Source organism: Drosophila obscura, unplaced genomic scaffold (genome assembly GCF_018151105.1).
Source record: "Drosophila obscura isolate BZ-5 IFL unplaced genomic scaffold, ASM1815110v1 contig_4, whole genome shotgun sequence".
In the NCBI taxonomy this organism is placed as follows: domain Eukaryota; kingdom Metazoa; phylum Arthropoda; class Insecta; order Diptera; family Drosophilidae; genus Drosophila; species Drosophila obscura.
In genome coordinates this window covers 9,523,016-9,540,277 of record NW_024542828.1, presented here as the reverse complement: position 1 = coordinate 9,540,277, position 17,262 = coordinate 9,523,016, and the positions used below count along the sequence as shown (strand labels likewise).

Sequence of the window (17,262 nt, the reverse complement as noted above, 5' to 3'; positions counted from 1 at the left end):
TGGTATTATATTTAAATGTTATTTCTCGAAACAGAAATGGTATGTTTTTATGGCCGGATGGTATTTTGTATCTTTATCGTCACGGTCACACTGGAACAGCTATTTTTGCCGCCAATTCCAGCACGAAAATTTGCAGCATAAACAAATTCCGAATTTAGCAACTTAAACCTGCGCACATGTCCGATTCACCCTGTAAGTATCTCCAGTTACTTCGGTGTAATGTATTTACGAACAATTTCCATGTGCAGCTGGTCCCCGCGTCAAGCGGCAGCGAATCGACAAAAATGGTCGCTTTGCTGCCTTGGAGAAACTGCGTCAATTGAAGGGAACCAAAAACAAATGTGATGTGGCGGAGGAAGTGGACAATGTGTACGAGGTTGTGGATGAGCGGGAGTACACCAAGAGGGCGCAGGAGAAGTACGGCGATGACTGGATCGAAGAGGGTGAGTGGGACAATAAAACGCCAAAGATTTTCTGGTTACACATCGCTTCTGCCCTGGCAGATGGCACTGGCTATGCGGAAGATGGTCGCGACTTTTTCGAAGATGAAGACGATTACTCCGATGAGGGTGACGACAAGAGGGACACCAAGAACAAGAAGAAGAATGTGGCCAACAGCAAGAAGCGGCCGCGGGAGAGTGAAAAGCCAGTGAAGGGCAAGGCGTCCATCAAGAATCTCTTCAGCAATGCTGTGCCCAAGAAGACGGACGTGAAGAGCAGCGTCAAAGATGATGACATCCTAGCCGATATTCTCGGGGAAATGAAGGACGAACCAGGCGTGGCACCCAAAAAGGTGGAGAAGGTGATTGCCCCGGCCAAAATCGTGTCGGCGACACGCAAATCGGAGGCGGCCGCGGCCAAGGAATACATGAACAGCTTCCTCAACAACATCAAGATCCAGGAGCAGGAGCGAAAGAAGGCCGAGGCCAGCAGCGATCATGAAATGTTGGAGCGCATCCTCAAGCCCAAAGCGGCAGCCAACAAGAAGGTAGTCGCGAATGCGGCACAGCCCTCTGCTCTGCCAATCAAGAATGAGCCACCGTCTGCCAAGAAGAGGGCGGCTACGCAGCCCGCAGAAGCCACAGAGGATCCGTTTCCCGACAACGACATGGATTTCAGTTGCCTGGACGACGACGAGAATCAGTTTGAGGTGGTGAAGCCCAAAGAGGAGACTGCCGCACGCGTCCCAGCCAAGCCAGAGCCCGCCACCAGCCCGCCGCCAGTGGAGCCCGAGGATATGAGCAAGCTGCTGAGCAACTGGGAGTCCATCTGCCAAATGGACGATGACTTTGAAAAGTCCGCGTTAACCGCGGAGCAGGAGACGTCCATTACGTCCAATAAAATGCTGCGTTTCTGGTACTGGGAGGCCTATGAGGATCCACAGAAGCTGCCCGGCGAGGTCTTTCTGTTTGGTCGCATGGCGGATGGCAAGTCCATCTCGGTGCGCGTGCAAAACATCAATCGAGTGCTGTATCTGCTGCCCAGGCAATATGTAAGTCTTAGCTCATATATATATATAAGAGTTATGTATAATTTATATCCCCCCACAGCTGCTGGATCCCATCACCAAAGAGCCGACAAAGCAAAAGGTAACCGTGGCGGACATCTACAAGGAGTTTGACAGCAAAGTGGCCAGCGATCTGAAGCTCGAGACCTTCCGTTCGCGCAAGGTGAGCAAGAACTTTGCCAACCACGTCATTGGCATCGATGTGCCGCAGACATGCGACTACCTGGAGGTGCACTACGATGGCAGGAAGCAGGCACCGAATGTGGCCCACAAGAAATACGATTCAATAGCGCACATATTCGGTGCTGGCACAAATGCCCTGGAGCGATTCCTGCTGGAGCGCAAGATCAAGGGCCCCTGCTGGCTGCAGATCAGCAACTTCAAGGTGCCGTCACCGCTGATGAGTTGGTGCAAAACGGAGGTGACTGTGTCGGAGCCAAAGAACGTGGAACTGGTGCAGGATAAGGGCAGCAAGCCAGCTGCCCCGCCAGCTCTAACGCTGCTCGCCCTGAACGTGCGCACTTCGATGAACCCGAAGACAATGAAGAACGAGATCTGCATGATCTCCATGCTGACGCACAATCGCTTCCATATCGATAGGCCGGCGCCACAGCCCGCCTTCAATCGGCACATGTGCGCCCTAACGCGGCCGGCGGTGATTAATTGGCCCTTCGATCTGAACATCGAGGTGGCCAAGTACAAGTCCACAAAGATCTACAAACACGATTCGGAGCGGTCGCTGCTCAGCTGGTTCCTGGCCCAGTATCAGCAGATCGATGCCGATCTGGTGGTGACCTTCGATGCCATGGACTGCCAGCTGAACGTAATCACCGATCAGATTGTGGCCCTCAAGATACCGCAGTGGTCGCGCATGGGCCGCTTGCGGCTCAAGGATTCATTTGGCAAGCGTCTGCTGGACCACTTTGTGGGGCGCATGGTCTGCGATGTGAAGCGTTCGGCGGAGGAGTGCATCCGGGCGAGATCCTACGATTTGCAGTCGCTCTGCCTGCAGGTGCTCAAGCTGCAGGAGTCGGAGCGCATGGAGGTGAATGCCGATGATCTGCTGGGCATGTACGAAAAGGGAGAGAGCATCACGAAGCTCATCTCGCTGACCATGCAGGACACCAGCTACATGCTGCGCCTCATGTGTGAGCTGAATATCATGCCGCTGGCCCTGCAGATCACCAATATCTGCGGCAACACCATGACACGCACCCTGCAGGGCGGTCGCTCCGAGCGCAATGAGTTTCTGCTGCTGCACGCCTTCCACGAGAAGAACTACATTGTGCCCGACAAGAAGCCGCAGCGTGGACGCGCCGCCGATTCCGATGCCACCTTTGGCGCGGATGCCACGACGCTGCCAGCACGCAAGAAGGCCGCCTATGCCGGCGGTCTGGTGCTGGAGCCCATGCGTGGCCTCTACGAGAAGTTCATCCTGTTGATGGACTTCAATTCGCTGTATCCCAGCATCATTCAGGAGTACAACATCTGCTTCACCACCGTCCAGCAGCCGGTGGACGCCGATGAGCTGCCCACGCTGCCCGACACAAAGACGGAGCCGGGCATCCTGCCGCTGCAGCTGAAACGTTTGGTCGAGTCACGTCGCGAGGTCAAGAAACTGATGGCTGCCCCGGATCTATCGCCGGAGCTGCAGATGCAGTACCACATCAGGCAGATGGCCCTCAAGCTGACGGCCAATTCGATGTACGGATGCCTGGGCTTTGCCCATTCGCGTTTCTTTGCCCAGCATCTGGCCGCTCTGGTCACGCACAAGGGCAGGGAGATACTCACCAACACCCAGCAGATGGTGCAGAAGCTCAACTATGATGTGGTCTATGGCGACACGGACTCGCTGATGATCAACACGAACATCACGGACTACGATCAGGTGTACAAGATCGGGCACAGCATCAAGCAGAGTGTGAACAAGATGTATAAGCAGCTGGAGCTGGACATTGACGGGGTATTCTCGTGCCTGCTGCTGCTCAAAAAGAAGAAGTACGCCGCCGTCAAGGTGAGCAAGACCTCGAAGGGTGTCCTGAAGCGCGAACAGGAGCACAAGGGTCTGGATATTGTGCGTCGTGATTGGTCCCAGCTGGCCGTCATGGTGGGCAAGGCCGTGCTCGACGAGGTTCTGGCCGAGAAGCAGCTGGAGGAGAAGCTGGATGCGGTTCATGCCCAGCTGGAGCGTATCAAGGATCAGATAGCCCAGTCGGCTGTCCCCCTGCCGCTGTTCGTGATCACCAAACAGCTGACGCGTGCTCCCCAGGACTACGTGAACAGCGGCTCCCTGCCCCACGTTCAGGTGGCGCTGCGCATGAACCGCGAACGGAATCGCCGCTACAAGAAGGGCGACATGGTCGACTATGTGATCTGTGTGGATGGCAGCACAAATGCCGCCATGCAGCGCGCCTATCATATGGATGAGCTCAAGGGCAGCGAGACGCTCAAGCTGGACACCAGCTACTATTTGGGCCATCAAATACATCCGGTGGTCACGCGCATGGTGGAGGTGCTGGAGGGCACCGATGCCAGCCGGATTGCCGAATGCCTGGGCATGGATCCCACCAAGTTCCGACAGAATGCACAGCGGTAAGTCGAGCGCCCAGGGAATGCCTCTAAATCAGTCTCTAAAGTGTGTAATTTTTGCAGCGCCCAGCGGGAGATCAACGAGCAGACCGAGGGCGAGTCCCTGCTGAAGACCACCCTCCAGCTGTATCGGCTGTGCGAGCCCTTCCGCTTCAACTGTGTGACCTGCAAAACCGAACAACTGATGGCCAGCGCCTACCGGCCGGGCGTCAGCCATTCGCATGAGCCCGTACTCCAACAGTGCGCGAATTCCGAGTGCCAGACCGCACCATTGCAGTACCTCGTGAGCATACGGAACCAGCTGCAGCTGGCCATGCGGCGATATGTGCAAAGATTCTACAAGAATTGGCTGGTCTGCGACCATCCAGACTGCAACTACAACACGCGGACGCTGACGCTCAAGAAGAACATCCGGCGACCGCTGTGCTACAAGTGCAAGAGCGGCAGCCTGTTGCGCCAGTACACGGAGCGGGATCTGTACAATCAGCTTGGCTATCTGCGCTTCATCTTCGACCTCAATAAGCAGCAGCTCCAGCAAAAACGTAAGCTACGATCGCCAATCAAAAAATAACCAAATCTAATGGAGGATTCCCTTGTTTTTTGCAGCCACCATGACGCCGGAGCTAGAGCAGGGCTACCAAATGCTCTACGAGACTGTGGATCAGCACTTGCAGAGCTCCTCCTATGTGGTCATCTCGCTGCGTAAGCTCTTTGGCCGCACCCTGACACTGATGGCACTGCAACCGGCGAGGCCGCGACCCCACAACGAACTGATCGCCAGCACTTTGGCAGATGTTTAAACATTTAATTAACTAGTTAACTAGCCTTGCTCTATGGATTTCCATTAAATATTACACGTATGTATAAAACTATGCAGATCAGGTGGCGCTGAGGAAACTCTCGAGGGGAAAGTAGCGAAAGGATTCGTTGAAGATGTCCGTGAAGGCGGTGCTCACCAGCTCATTGATCATGGGCTTGACAAAGGGCAGCCCTAGATGCCACATGCTATTGATGACGCCATCGGCCAGCGAGTTGAGCGTCTGACCAAGCAGATTCCCTATGTGCAGTTCCATGCCGCCAATGCGATCGACCTCCACATGCACTTTGAGCAGAGATCCTGGCCCGCCCACGCGTAGAACGCTGGTAGTTTGACTGGAAAAACAGATTTAAACATAAATAATATAAAATTGTATAAAGTTAGGAAATGCCCACCCCACCTGTAATCGTAGAGTGTGAGATTCCAGGGGCCGCGACGCTTGATCTCCGTGCCCAGCACCTTGCCGGTGAACTCGTACTGACCCTCCAAGCTTTTGTCGGGGAAATATTGCGCATAGACAATGCGCTGATCTTCGGCATCCGCATGGAACTTGGTCACCTCGGACTTGGACCAACCGTACTCGGAAACATTGCGCAAAACTAGCCGAAAGCTGCCAATGCCGTGGGATCCGTCGCCACGCCGCAGCTCCACATAGTCAGAATGATGGGGATCAAAGGGTTTTATGTGATAGTCGGGTATGCCTGAAAGTCACACGGTTGGGTTACGTTACTCAATGCTTGCTCCACTGTGGCGCTCACCTGTTGTGAAGTACGCCCGCAGATCGTTAAAAACCTGCTTCATGCAATCATTGTATTCATCGCTCTGGCTGTGGCAGCGTCCCAGCAAGTGCCGCAGATCAGACTCCACGTCAATTTGGTTCGATGCATGCACCAGCAACACATTCACCACAAGAAACGCAATAATCGCAGCCCAAAGGCGGCTTCCACAGCTGTTACAGTTTGAGCAGCAGCGTTGCGACATGATCACAGTTTTGGTGTCTGCTGTTAATGGGAAAAACAAACCCAATGTTAAATCTCTTATTGTTTATATTAGCTGTACCTTGTTGATTGTTACGGTTATGCCATGTTTTGTTCAATGTCAAAGATGTTTAATTGTTTGTCTGTGCAGAGCCAACGGTAATTTTTGTTCAAATTTCCCTTGATTTTTGCTGGTTTACAGTTTTATGGGTACTGTTGTTTGCTGCTTTTGAATGCACTAAACTGCACAGTTTTAGATTGCGGGTGGTTGAGCAACAGTTTTTAATGCACTGCTTGTAGGATTTGTACATTTTTATTGGCTCTTATCAGCTGAAGACTTTTTTAACAGTTTTGTTGAGCAATTTTAAAAGTTTTGTATGTACTGTTGGAAGTCTTTAAGACTGTAGCTTAGTTCTTTTAGTTTAAGTTGTTTAATTAGGGAAACGGCTTTGTAATTTTTCTGAAAGTTATAATTTGATCTTAGCTTCGGGAAAATTGTGCACATATTTGGATCAAATATTTATGAGTGATATCAGATATACTTTTTGTTCTAGTTTTTGTACGAAGCTCAGCTTCTGACCTTAGAAATTTTATCTTTAAACACACTTTTTTTTATAGTATTTTCTTCTATTTTATTTTATATTATTATTAATTTTATCATTTGCTGGGAGGTGCTTCCATTCGTGCTTCCATTTTTCAGCATCTCTAATACCTCCCACGTGCCGACCAGACCTATCTCTGGTTCAATAGTTTTTAGTGTTTCTTATTTTTTTCAGGGTTTTGTAATGTTTTTTGTTTGTTTGTTTATGTGCGGCCTGCACTTGACCTCTTTAATTTTAAGCGGACAGATTATTGCTTGTCGCAGCAGCAACTGAGAGAGAGAGAAAACCCCTAATAATAATGAGCAAACAATTGTAAACTAAAGACTTAAACGAGACACAAACTGGCGGTTCGAGGGGTGGCTCTTTGAGGCATTCAGACATTCACTCATGCAACACGAAAGTGGCAACAACAGTAGCAGTAGCGGCAGCAGCAGACGCAGCCGCAGCAATGTATGATAACATTTGGCAATTGTTCAGTTTTAGCGGCTGCAGTTGCAATAGCACTTGACCAACGGTCAGTTATCCAACCAAACAAGTTGGTTAAGCAATTTATTATTACTCTATTTGTTTTGGATATTCAACTACTGCATTTACTTTCTATACTATTTTTGGGTGTGAAAAAACAGCAACGAAAATTCTGCCTCTGGCAGAACCAAACTCCTTTCGTATGCAGAAGGCGCACGAATATTCCAAAAATTTGTGCTCAGTATTTTTACAGTTAAGTGAACCGAATTCGCGACGTGTTGTGAATCATTCGAGGTACCGTGGCCAACTGAAGCTACAAATCGAACCCGAACCCGAAACCAAGCCTCAGCTTGGAGCTCTAGCTCCAGTCAAAGCCCCCAGAAAGCTTGCAGCTAAACAAAAACAGAAAAAAAACCCGACAGTGAAAAGACAGACAGGAAAAATGTTTGAAAGCCGAGAGCAGCAAACTTGAGCTTTGTCAACTTGATTTTTACTTTGGAATTTCGTTTCCTTATTATTGTCTTTGCCCCACCCACAAAAAAAAATGTGGAAGAAAACCAAAATTGTCGTAAATCATTGGCCAACAAAATATTCAAAGATATATTTAGAAACAATTAGGAATAAAGGGAATAGAGTGATTCGACGACAAGTTACCCCAGGGCTCAGCAGGAGCGCAAAAAGAGCAAAAATAAATAGAGGTGGTATTCTCCTTCACTCTTTAAAGGAACATAGTAGTTCACATACTACTTGTTATATCTGCAGATATTGCCTGAATATTGGGTACCAAGAGATAAGAATAGTCTCCTGTGCTGGACAAACGAATATCAGGCACCCTGTACCTATAAAATATGGCTAATCATCTCGGCTCTTAACGCTGTCCCCACACCCAAACGACTTGAATATACCCTGTACTACTAGCTCCCCCTCTATCCCTACAAACCACACATTAATGAGCCAAAAAGTGAGCTGAATTTAATTAGGCAAGCCCAAATGTCCGGCTATGGTTATTTGATGTGTGTACACTCAAAGCAAATCATGTACCCACAGCCAGCACTCAAGTTCATGCTGTTGAATAATTTAAATTTCATGACTTAATTTCATGAGCGTGCTGACTGCTGGCTGAGCTGGAAGTGTATCAATTGACAGACTTGCAAAATCTGATGCCAATAAGTGAAAGATCTCCTTATGATGCGTGCCCTTTTGGCCAAATGTATTCTCAAGGCTACAGCTTCTGGGCTTTAATGAAGGGCCAAAATCGAATTTACAACAATTCCAGCATGCAGCAGGGCTGCAGGAAATCATCAGGATTTGAGTAGAAAACACATAATTTTTGATTTCAGTGAGTGATTTATTATTATTATATACTCAGGAACTTCGCGAATGGAAAGTGTCTAAAGGAATCGTTGAAGATGTCCGTGAAGGCGGTGCTCACCAGCTCATTGAGCAACGGCTGGAGAAAGGGAAGACCGAGGGCCCACAAGCCGATGACGATGGTGTCGGCTATCGGGCTTATAGACGGCGCAAGTAGATTCCCAGCATGAATTTCCAAGCCTCCAATGTTTTCTATTTCCACATGAACCTTCAAAAGAGATCCTGGCCCGCCCACACGTGTAACTGGGGTGGTTTGACTGGGAAAATATTTTAAAAAAATGTTCAATTTGTGGCATACCTAATACAATCCTCCTCACCTGTAATCGTTGAGTGTGAGGTTCCAGGAGCCTTGACGCTTGATCACCGTGCCTAGCACCGCGGCGGTGATTTCGTACAGACCCTCCAAATATTTTTGTGGAAAGTATTGCGAAAAGACAAAGTTTTTAGGTACGAAATGCTCCTCGAATTTGGTCACTTTAGATTTCAACCATCCGTGGTCAGAGACATTGCGCAAAACGAGATGAAAGCTGCCGACGTCCTGGGCCGTGAACCCTCGCCGCAGCTCCACAAAGTCCGAGTGATGGGGCTCAAAGGGCTTCACATGATAGGCGGGTAAGCCTGAATGCCGCAGAGATGGGTTACGGTGATACCTGCTTGGCTCACACTCACCTGATTGGAAGTACACCCGCATAACGTTCAAGGCCTGCTGCATGCATCCATTGTAGTCGCTGCTCTGTATGTGGCACTTTCCCAGCCAGTACAGCAGATCCGAATCCACATGATCCCCATAGTCCACGGCATGCACCAGCAACACATTCATCATAAGGACCACAACAATCAGCGCCCAAAGGCGGCTGTTACAGTTTGAGTAGCAGCGTTGCGACATGACTACAGTTTGAGTGCCTGCTGTTAATGGGAAAAACAAACCCAATGTTAAATCTCTTATTGTCTAAATAGTTGTACTTTGTTGATTGTTACTGTTATTGCATGTTTTGTTCAATGTCAAAGATGTTTAATTTTTTTATTTGTGCAGGGCCAAAGGTAGTTTTTGCCCTTGATTTTTGCTGGTTTACAATGTAAGCTTTACAGGAATTTTCTGGAAATTTAGTTGAGTGCTTTTATTTGTTTTGAAAAATTGTATTTGCTGCTGCTTTGGGTTTTAATTGAAAGAGTTTTGTTTTACCACTTCAATATTCGCAAAAACCAGAGTCATTGTTTGGCTAATTACACTTTTTACTTTCTAGAATATTATTTTTTGGGGGCAACAACATTACACCAAATATGCAGAGAAATTCTGGGTCGAGCACTGAACCCAGCCAACTCCTTTAGTATGCAAAAAGCGCACGAATATTCAAAAAAGGTTTTGTTTATTGTTAACAGTTAAGTGAGCCGATTTCGCGACATGTTAACAGAGCCAACTGAGCTACCGGCTCAAATTAAATCCGTTTGATCTGTAATGGAATATGGATAACATTCAATTGGGCATGGAAAACGAATCCATTACACCCCCTTAATCGCCTTCTTCTAAATCTAAAAACTCCAGACAAAGCACTCTTACCTAATGTTCCAATGTTCGGCTACGGTTATTTAATATATCAATTCATGGAATGTAGTTACAGCCTGCCCAACACTCAAGTTCATGGTAGTGAATAATTTATATTTCATGACTTCATTTTGAAACGTGCTTTGGCATTTTCCAACGAAACGGGAAGAGTATCCATTGACGTTGACAGACCCATTAAGTGTGATGCTAATGAGAGAAGAAACAATGAAAGATAAGATTATGAGGATGAGTAGTGCTTTTGGCCAAATGGAACTGCAAGGTTACAGCTTCTTGGCTGATTGCAATTTAATGAAGGTCCAAGGCACGAAACTTGCACCAATTTCAGTCAGAGCTGATGTTTGACTTGTTTAAGTGGGGTAAACATATTTTTGGCACTTAAATATTAATAAAATGTTGGTAAATTTTTGTATTGAGGGAGCTCTTCTTTTATTTGTTAGATTTGTGTCAGTTGAATTTTTTAACGAAACATTTTGCGCGCAATTTTAAATTCAAATTGATTGCGACTTGCTGATCCGAATTCAGCAAAGTTTGTTATAGTTTATGGAGCAAAGATTATGATGTTCGAAGTCCGGGGGGGTTTCCTCCCCCGCACTCCTTTTTATTGTTATTATTTCCGGAATCAGGAGCAACAGGTGGCGTCTATCGAAAGTGAGCAGTGCAATCGATAGTGCGAACATGTTTGCTCTAGCGATATTACTATCGATGGTGGCGCATCTCCACTACCATTAGTCATTTGTTATTGTTTTTTAGCCGCTAATGCCAACCAAGTTAATTAGTTAAATATGGAAGTAGAGTTCAGCAAAGAGGACTTTCTGCTGCCAGAGACAAAGTATGAATGTAAGTAAATGCCACAAGTTGGTGCCTGCACCGCCTGTTGCTTACCATTTTCATTTGATTCATTCCCAGACCTGGACCATACGGCCGACGTGCAGTGAGTAATAGCAACAAAAACAACACCTCTGGCGTAGTATTATTAACCACATGGTTGCGTTCCGCTTGCAGACTCCATGCGTGGGGCACCACGCTGACGGAGGCATTCGAGCAGTGCGGCGTGGCAATGTTTGGATACATGACGGAACTGGAGTACGTGTCCGTGGAGAGCTGCTACGAGATCGAGGCCAAGGGCGATGATCTGGAGGGATTACTGTTCCACTTTCTCGACGAGCTGCTATTCCTGTTCTCCGTTGAACCGAATCTGGTGTGCAAGAAACTGGATATCACCAAATTCGATCTGGATACCTTCGAGATTGTCTGCCGCTGCTACGGTGAACCCTTCGAGCTGGGCAAGCACCCGCAGGGCACCGAGGTGAAGGCAATCACCTACTCGGCCATGCAAATCGTACAGGATGCGGACCAAAGCAACTTCGAAGTGTTTGTTATAATTGATATTTGAGAGACGCTGGCGGCGAGAGCGGATACCGAGTGATTTTTCCTTTAGGTATTAAATGAATTTTGACATCATGACTGCCGTTTCCACCCCTTTTTTTTCTCTTGTCCTTTTCAGCTGGTATGTCGATTGCATTTACTCCTTGTCTCCATTAATCATAAGTGAAATGCCAAAAACAAAAAAAAAACCTAAAAAAAAGCTGCACAAGCCCCGAAATATCTGCAATCACTCTGGCGACCGGCGACTGCATCCATCCCCTGTCTGCGGTGAGCGCACTGGAGACGTGTGAGAGGAAGGATGATGATGACTTATCAAAAAACCATTCAATTGTGCGGCTGCTGCTCATTGCAAATGCAATTAAGTCTTTTGGTCCTTTGGCTCTGCGTCTGGGGGGTTTCTTGATTTACTTTACCCTTTTTTTGTTGGCGTATTTTTTAGGCTTTGTGAATTTGCAACGTGTTGGATTCCCAGACAAGGCAGCCGAATTCCCAGGGCACAGTTCAATGCACTTTCCTAGCTGCAGCCTTCAGTTCAAGGATTGCTTTACTGTAGTTTAAGTTTCCAATTTATTTCAGCCTAATTCGCTGTAGAGCAGACTTATAATTTAATAGTCGAATCTGTTACTTAACATTTGATTATTCCAAGTCAAATTAATTTCCTCAGAGCAGCTCTTACCAAGTTTATTTCCACATAAATTGTTTTCTATATGAACCATTCATGAAACACAGAATTCATTCGACAATTTTGCAGTCGTCCAGATTCTGATTCTGTTGATTAGAGTTCTTAGTGTTAGTTAAGCTTAGACGGATCGTCGCAGGGGATGGGATGCCACAAGATTAACGAACAAAAATTACCAATCGAACAGGAACATCATTGGGTTCGTAGGGGTCGGTCGGTGCTCCCGCTGTGGCTCCGCACACTCTGCACAGGACCTGGACCCAGTTCCTCTGGCCCTCGCCCTCCTTAAAGTCGTGCTCGAAGCGGCTTTTCATGTGCGCACGTAAATTAATTTTTCAAGGATTTCCAAGTAATTTTTAGGTGGTTTTTAATGTAACCATTACCCCGTGCACGCAGGTTTAAAAATATCTGAGGTTATCCGGGCATATATAATTTTTAATGTGTTTAATGGGCAAATTGAACAACATCTGATACGTTTTTGGCCAGACCATCGCCATTGAATTCGAATTTTAGACAATTTATTTTATCCAATTTTAATGGATCTTCCGATTGGGCAAAGTGTCGCTGAACCATTGCCTTTAGGTTACAAGCCTGTATGTAATAACGTGTTCTTAAATATTCTGTCATTAAGTGAGCTGGCATTGATCTCATCCTGCTCGGTATTTCTGCGAATTTACATTGCCAATTACTGGTTGTAAATTAATAGTTGTAGAGCTCTTCTAATAACTCGTCTGAGTGATTGTGATGTCTATTCATTCGCCTTCTCATGTGGAAAATGTCCAATAAGACTGGGTATTTAACGTTATGGGACAGGAAGAACTTAATCAAAATTATCGCTAACTATTATTTTGAAAAAAATTTATATTTCGGCTGAATTCGGGCGACAGTTAAACAATGGAAATTGGCAGAATGTTTCCCAAACAAAAGTTAAACGAATATTATGAAAATAATAGCGGGCGAAGCCGAATATACATAAGTTTCATAAGTTTAAAAAGAAAAAATTTGTAAGCTTAACATTTATTTTAATTTCGTGATTTTGAATTATCTCTTCTTGAATATATCCTTCTTTTGCCAGATTTCAAATCTGGCGGGCTAGTACCGAGAATGGAATAATGACGATAAATAAGGCGATTAATGAGGATATATATTGCGATGCGATTAATTATGGAGAAAGTTAGAGTGTGGCCAGATTTCAAAGGCGATTAATATCGCCCATCTCCAATACGTTGGGTATACGTAGTAAATACGGTCATACTGTGGAACTAGCTGCACAAACTAGTTCCGTTCAAAAAGACACATTTTCCTAAACGAACTAGTTCAGTTCAGTTCAAAAAGACACGAACAGCTGATTCGCCGACAACAACAACAACGATAAACAACAAAAAATGCTTGCCGGGCCGGGCCTGTTGTGCGTGTGCATGCGATTAGTGTTTGCTGAAGAGAGAGAGAGTGAGAGAGCGAGAGATTTCCTTGAAATATCTCTCGATTGTGTGGGAGCCAAGGTGAAATGTTCAAAATAGTAGTAGCAGTATTTTTTGCGATTGATTGATTGAAAAAATCAACACTGCGATACACGAAAGCGTGTGTAAAAGAACAAACAAAGTAAAGGCAAATCGAGCAATAACGCACACCACCGCAACACACACTCAAACACACACAACAACACAACACACCACATAGCAGCAGCAGCAAGTTGTTCATTTCGCTTATGAAGCGCGTCGAAATCAAAGTCGCGAGTGTGTCACACTGAAAAATATATCTAGCATTGCTACAAACAAGTTGCAATTAAAGTAAAGATTAACAGTAAGTGCGGATTGCAGCGGAAGTTAGGAAAAGAAAAGAGCTGGTGGAGAGCAACAAAAACGTCATCACCGTCATTCTGCTGCTGCTCCTGCTGTTGTTGTTGGTTTGCTGTTGCTTTTTCAATTCGCCGTTCTGCTCACCACCTCGCCTCGTCGTCGTCTCGTCTCTCGCTCGGTCTCTCTCTTTCTGCCCATCAAGTCTGTAGGCTGCTGCTGTGCTGTCGTCGTCGCAACCAAATTGTCATGGTGTTCGAAGAGGAAGAAGCACAAGAGCACATTGGCTGGGCTACGAATTTCGAGTGCCTCTTTAGCTAGGAAATCTTTGAACAAACCTCATCGAAACCAGCTCAATCGAAAGGTAATTTTATTATCTACAATTTGCGACCAAAAGCACCTCGCTGGCTCATCTGGAAGTGTGTGAAAAACGTGGCGGAAAAATCCATACAAGACGAAATGGAAAAAATGTGGTAGGTAGTATTCTAGCTGTTAGAGGTGTGCGTGTGTGTGACGAATGTGTGTGCGTGTGTGTCTGTTGGGGGGTGCTGCGCTGGGCATACTATACTCTATGAAGGAGCAGCAGGGCAGGGCAAACCAACTGTTTTTTCTCCCTCAGCCTGCAGCTCCTTCTGTGTGGGTGGTTAGCCGCTGCTGCCGCCTGCCGGCAAAAAGTCCATGCCATGCCGGGGCGGGCGACAGCTGACGCGCCAGCTGCACGCTCATGGTGGGTCGGTGGTCGGTCACGTCGTCGCTAGGTGTGTGTGCGGGAGTGTGTGCACTTTTATATAATATTTTTAAGTGCAACCCCGTCGAAACTCTTCTTTGCCTGTGGTGCTGGGTATGTGAATAGTTTCAATTCATAAGATTTTAACAGCTGACGTCATTGGCAATTTCAATTTGATTTATCTCCAACATAAAGTCAAGACTTATATACTACATGTGTTTGAGTGTGTGTGTAATATATGTTTAATTGCATTGTTTAAACCGTCCACGAAGCGGGCCCTTGGGGAATTAAAATCTCTGATTAGTTTTTAATTCCCAAGTGCTGAAAGCGTTGCCAGACTGGTGCTAAGGGATGCTGATAGTGTGTGTGTGTGTGTGTGTGGGGCAACCTGTGACTTTTTGCACGTTATGTAGGTAATGCTATGTTGCAAGCAGTTTCGAAGAGCAGTTGCCAAGCAGTAGAGTTGGTTTAGAAACTGCTTTAGAAGATATCACCATTTTGTACTTTCTCTAAGTGGAATTTTCTATAAAGATATATAAAACTTGGTTATGATAATTCCACGCTAAAATGGAAAATAAATTATATATTCATCCGAACCTGAAAAGCAGGATCAATTGGCCACTTCCTACGCTGATTTTTGAAAAATAAATCCACTCAGTTCGTAAAATTTGTTAATTTCTTGTATGCCATTTTACAGTTGCATGTTTTTTTTTCCAAAATTTTAATACCATAGCCCCAACTGAAAAACGAGCGCATGACTGGGGTTGCATGGCGGGGCCTTATCAGTGTATCAATTAACCCATATATGGGAACACGGAACTTGTTTCAAAATGATAAGGCCTCGGCTCGGGGGAAATACATATAGAACCGACTAGCAGGACCAGGAAATGGAATGTGGAAATGCAATCCTCCTGTTTGGAGTTCGATTTTGGCGACGTCATAGTTTGATGACCCCTCCCCATCACAAACACAGCCAAACAGAATTATGCATGTGTGTATACTGAAGCTCCCAAACGGCGGTGGGGCACAATGGCGGCCATCGAAGACGACGACGCTGTCTCCATGGGCGTTTTATTTTTCTCTCCATGATATTTCTCGAGTCTGCATTTTTTGTTTTGTTTTTGTATTTGGTTACTTTGATTTCGCTTGGCCTTCGGGGCAAGAGTCTCTTGGCCATCGGTCGTCGTGGTCTTGGTCGTGTCGGGTCTTTTGTGAACCAGTTCCTCTAAGCGCCTCTTTTTACCTGTTCACCATGTTTGGGGTATACACATGATTTTTTGAATCCTATATTCCATTACGGAAGCAGTGATTTGGACATTTCATTTTGTTTTCTCTTTGGCACCAGCTTATAAAGGTGTCACCGCTCTGTTTCTCGGTTTTCATTCATCCGATTGGAGGCCAACGAATTCCAAGTGGAACAGTGATTTGTTCCCCACGCCTAGTCTCAGTCTCGTAAATGCAATTGTGACTGAAAATATTGATTGTGTCTGTCTGTCTGTCTCTCGTGTGGGTCGATGTTTTCTTTTATCTGCTGTTGCGATAAGGCATGGAACCTTTGAGACACCATTTGTTGAATTGAGGTCACTCTTACACGAGTTCCAACTATAAAATTGGTCAAATAATTGTTAATGGAGTGGAAAACTTTAATACTTATGTGAGCTCAGAGATCAGTTGACTTGTGGTTTAGTTAAGTTAGTAATATCTAATCCTAGGCAACATTTACGCTACCTAAATTCTATCTAAAAACGCTGTGACCGAGGAACAGCTTGGGATATATATTTTACGAATGAAAATTAAAAGGCGAGCCCTCAATTTCGGTAGTCTGGCAACCCCTCCAAGACGAACCTGATGATGCTCCTCCCTCCATCAAGTGGCTTACACAATCTCCGAAATAAAAATCAAATAAAATTGGCGCACTTGCTCCAAGCATTATACACACACACACACACACACATTTTGTTTTGGACAGGCTAATACTTTTGATAATATATTAAATACTTGAATTTCATTTATTATTGTAGCCGCCTGGCCACTTTGGGTCATCGTTTTGGGCTCTCCGATCCCAACCGATCGTATCGTGTTTGTTTTTATCATGTGCCCGAGTGTGGTGTGCTGTATGTGTGTGTTCTTGTGTGTGTGTATTAAATATTGTTGTTGCACTTTTATAACATACCACGAGAGGGGGCCACCACATGAGAAGGCATGTCATGTCTTCCTCCACACTTCTACACACAATTTATACGGATATATACACATCTGTGTGTGTGTGTATAAAATACTTGAGCGAAACGAGTTAAAAGCGATTTCATTAATATGTTTGTTGTTGCTGTTGCTGTTGTTAGTGTTGCGCCTGCCTGCCGTCCGTCCGTTTCTGTCGCTGTGTCTTTTGTTGTTCCCGTCGCCCCGTTCGTTTTGCTTTGACCTTGCCTTTTGGATACATACCCTTTTTTTTCTTGCTGTAATTAGAGTGGGAAATTGTTGGGGGGAATGTATGTACATCCATTTATGTATGAGGATTGGGGGATTGGGTTCAGCAAGGATCAAGGTAATTCTTAGGGAAATTTTGTATTAGCATACCTAATTAGAGGTCGGGACTATAAAACCTCTTCAGGAACCTCTTACAGAATTTGTAATTTTGTAGTGCAATAAATATTAAATGGGGTCGGAAAGGATCAAGAAAATGAATACAACGGTACCCAAGTACCAAGCTAAAAGTGAATAAAAACACTGCTTCACCTTCCTTGGGAATTCTAGGAATTATTGGAAAAGTATTCCTGAATTG

At 45.8% G+C, this 17,262-nt stretch overlaps 3 protein-coding genes and 1 long non-coding RNA gene across 10 annotated transcripts; 2 read left to right on the top strand and 2 right to left on the bottom strand.

Annotated features, from left to right (window-relative positions):
- Positions 1 to 75: 75 nt before the first annotated feature.
- On the top strand, positions 76 to 5,221 carry LOC111070089 (DNA polymerase alpha catalytic subunit). The gene is made up of 6 exons (XM_022360397.2): positions 76 to 192; positions 249 to 443; positions 504 to 1,492; positions 1,551 to 4,099; positions 4,160 to 4,638; positions 4,703 to 5,221. Exons 1-6 carry the CDS (start codon positions 177 to 179, stop codon positions 4,894 to 4,896), a joined length of 4,422 nt encoding a protein of 1,473 aa, XP_022216089.2. The 5' UTR covers positions 76 to 176; the 3' UTR covers positions 4,897 to 5,221.
- Positions 4,887 to 7,254, bottom strand: LOC111070090 (circadian clock-controlled protein daywake). Of its 3 annotated transcripts, none has more exons than XM_022360398.2 (4): positions 7,087 to 7,254; positions 5,672 to 5,914; positions 5,314 to 5,614; positions 4,887 to 5,248 (listed from the first exon to the last, which is right to left on the bottom strand). In XM_022360398.2, exons 2-4 carry the CDS (start codon positions 5,892 to 5,894, stop codon positions 4,975 to 4,977), a joined length of 798 nt encoding a protein of 265 aa, XP_022216090.2. In that variant the 5' UTR covers positions 5,895 to 5,914; positions 7,087 to 7,254; the 3' UTR covers positions 4,887 to 4,974. The 3 variants fall into 3 exon arrangements, with proteins under 3 accessions (XP_022216090.2, XP_041450862.1, XP_041450863.1); XM_041594928.1 differs by lacking the exon at positions 7,087 to 7,254 and adding an exon at positions 5,973 to 6,317; XM_041594929.1 differs by lacking the exon at positions 7,087 to 7,254 and adding an exon at positions 5,973 to 6,317 and having other exon boundaries at positions 5,672 to 5,911.
- Positions 7,255 to 8,308: 1,054 nt separating this feature from the next.
- On the bottom strand, positions 8,309 to 10,500 carry LOC111070276. Of its 4 annotated transcripts, none has more exons than XR_005968177.1 (5): positions 9,887 to 10,500; positions 9,292 to 9,779; positions 8,998 to 9,234; positions 8,646 to 8,923; positions 8,309 to 8,585 (listed from the first exon to the last, which is right to left on the bottom strand). It is a non-coding gene; the product is annotated as an uncharacterized LOC111070276 (long non-coding RNA). The 4 variants fall into 4 exon arrangements; XR_005968178.1 differs by having other exon boundaries at positions 8,998 to 9,231; positions 9,603 to 9,779; positions 9,887 to 10,498; XR_005968176.1 differs by having other exon boundaries at positions 9,603 to 9,779; positions 9,887 to 10,497.
- Positions 10,501 to 10,604: 104 nt separating this feature from the next.
- Positions 10,605 to 12,339, top strand: LOC111070275 (protein archease-like). 2 transcript variants are annotated; one of them, XM_022360722.2, is made up of 4 exons: positions 10,605 to 10,729; positions 10,799 to 10,823; positions 10,895 to 11,330; positions 11,397 to 12,339. In XM_022360722.2, exons 1-3 carry the CDS (start codon positions 10,675 to 10,677, stop codon positions 11,283 to 11,285), a joined length of 471 nt encoding a protein of 156 aa, XP_022216414.1. In that variant the 5' UTR covers positions 10,605 to 10,674; the 3' UTR covers positions 11,286 to 11,330; positions 11,397 to 12,339. The 2 variants fall into 2 exon arrangements, with proteins under 2 accessions (XP_022216414.1, XP_022216415.1); XM_022360723.2 differs by lacking the exon at positions 11,397 to 12,339 and having other exon boundaries at positions 10,895 to 11,353.
- The last annotated feature ends 4,923 nt before the right edge of the window (positions 12,340 to 17,262 follow it).

Excerpts from the sequence above, each read along its gene's own strand:
- LOC111070089 (XM_022360397.2), top strand. Across the intron at positions 444-503 it reads CGATGACTGGATCGAAGAGG|ATGGCACTGGCTATGCGGAA; the intron begins GTGAGTGGGACA and ends CTGCCCTGGCAG. Across the intron at positions 4,100-4,159 it reads TTCCGACAGAATGCACAGCG|CGCCCAGCGGGAGATCAACG; the intron begins GTAAGTCGAGCG and ends TAATTTTTGCAG.
- LOC111070090 (XM_022360398.2), bottom strand. The coding sequence starts at position 5,894 with ATGTCGCAACGCTGCTGCTCAAACTGTAACAGCTGTGGAAGCCGCCTT. Across the intron at positions 5,615-5,671 it reads GCGGGCGTACTTCACAACAG|GCATACCCGACTATCACATA; the intron begins GTGAGCGCCACA and ends TGTGACTTTCAG. Across the intron at positions 5,249-5,313 it reads CTCACACTCTACGATTACAG|TCAAACTACCAGCGTTCTAC; the intron begins GTGGGGTGGGCA and ends CTGTTTTTCCAG.
- LOC111070275 (XM_022360722.2), top strand. The coding sequence starts at position 10,675 with ATGGAAGTAGAGTTCAGCAAAGAGGACTTTCTGCTGCCAGAGACAAAG. Across the intron at positions 10,730-10,798 it reads GCCAGAGACAAAGTATGAAT|ACCTGGACCATACGGCCGAC; the intron begins GTAAGTAAATGC and ends ATTCATTCCCAG. Across the intron at positions 10,824-10,894 it reads GACCATACGGCCGACGTGCA|ACTCCATGCGTGGGGCACCA; the intron begins GTGAGTAATAGC and ends TTCCGCTTGCAG.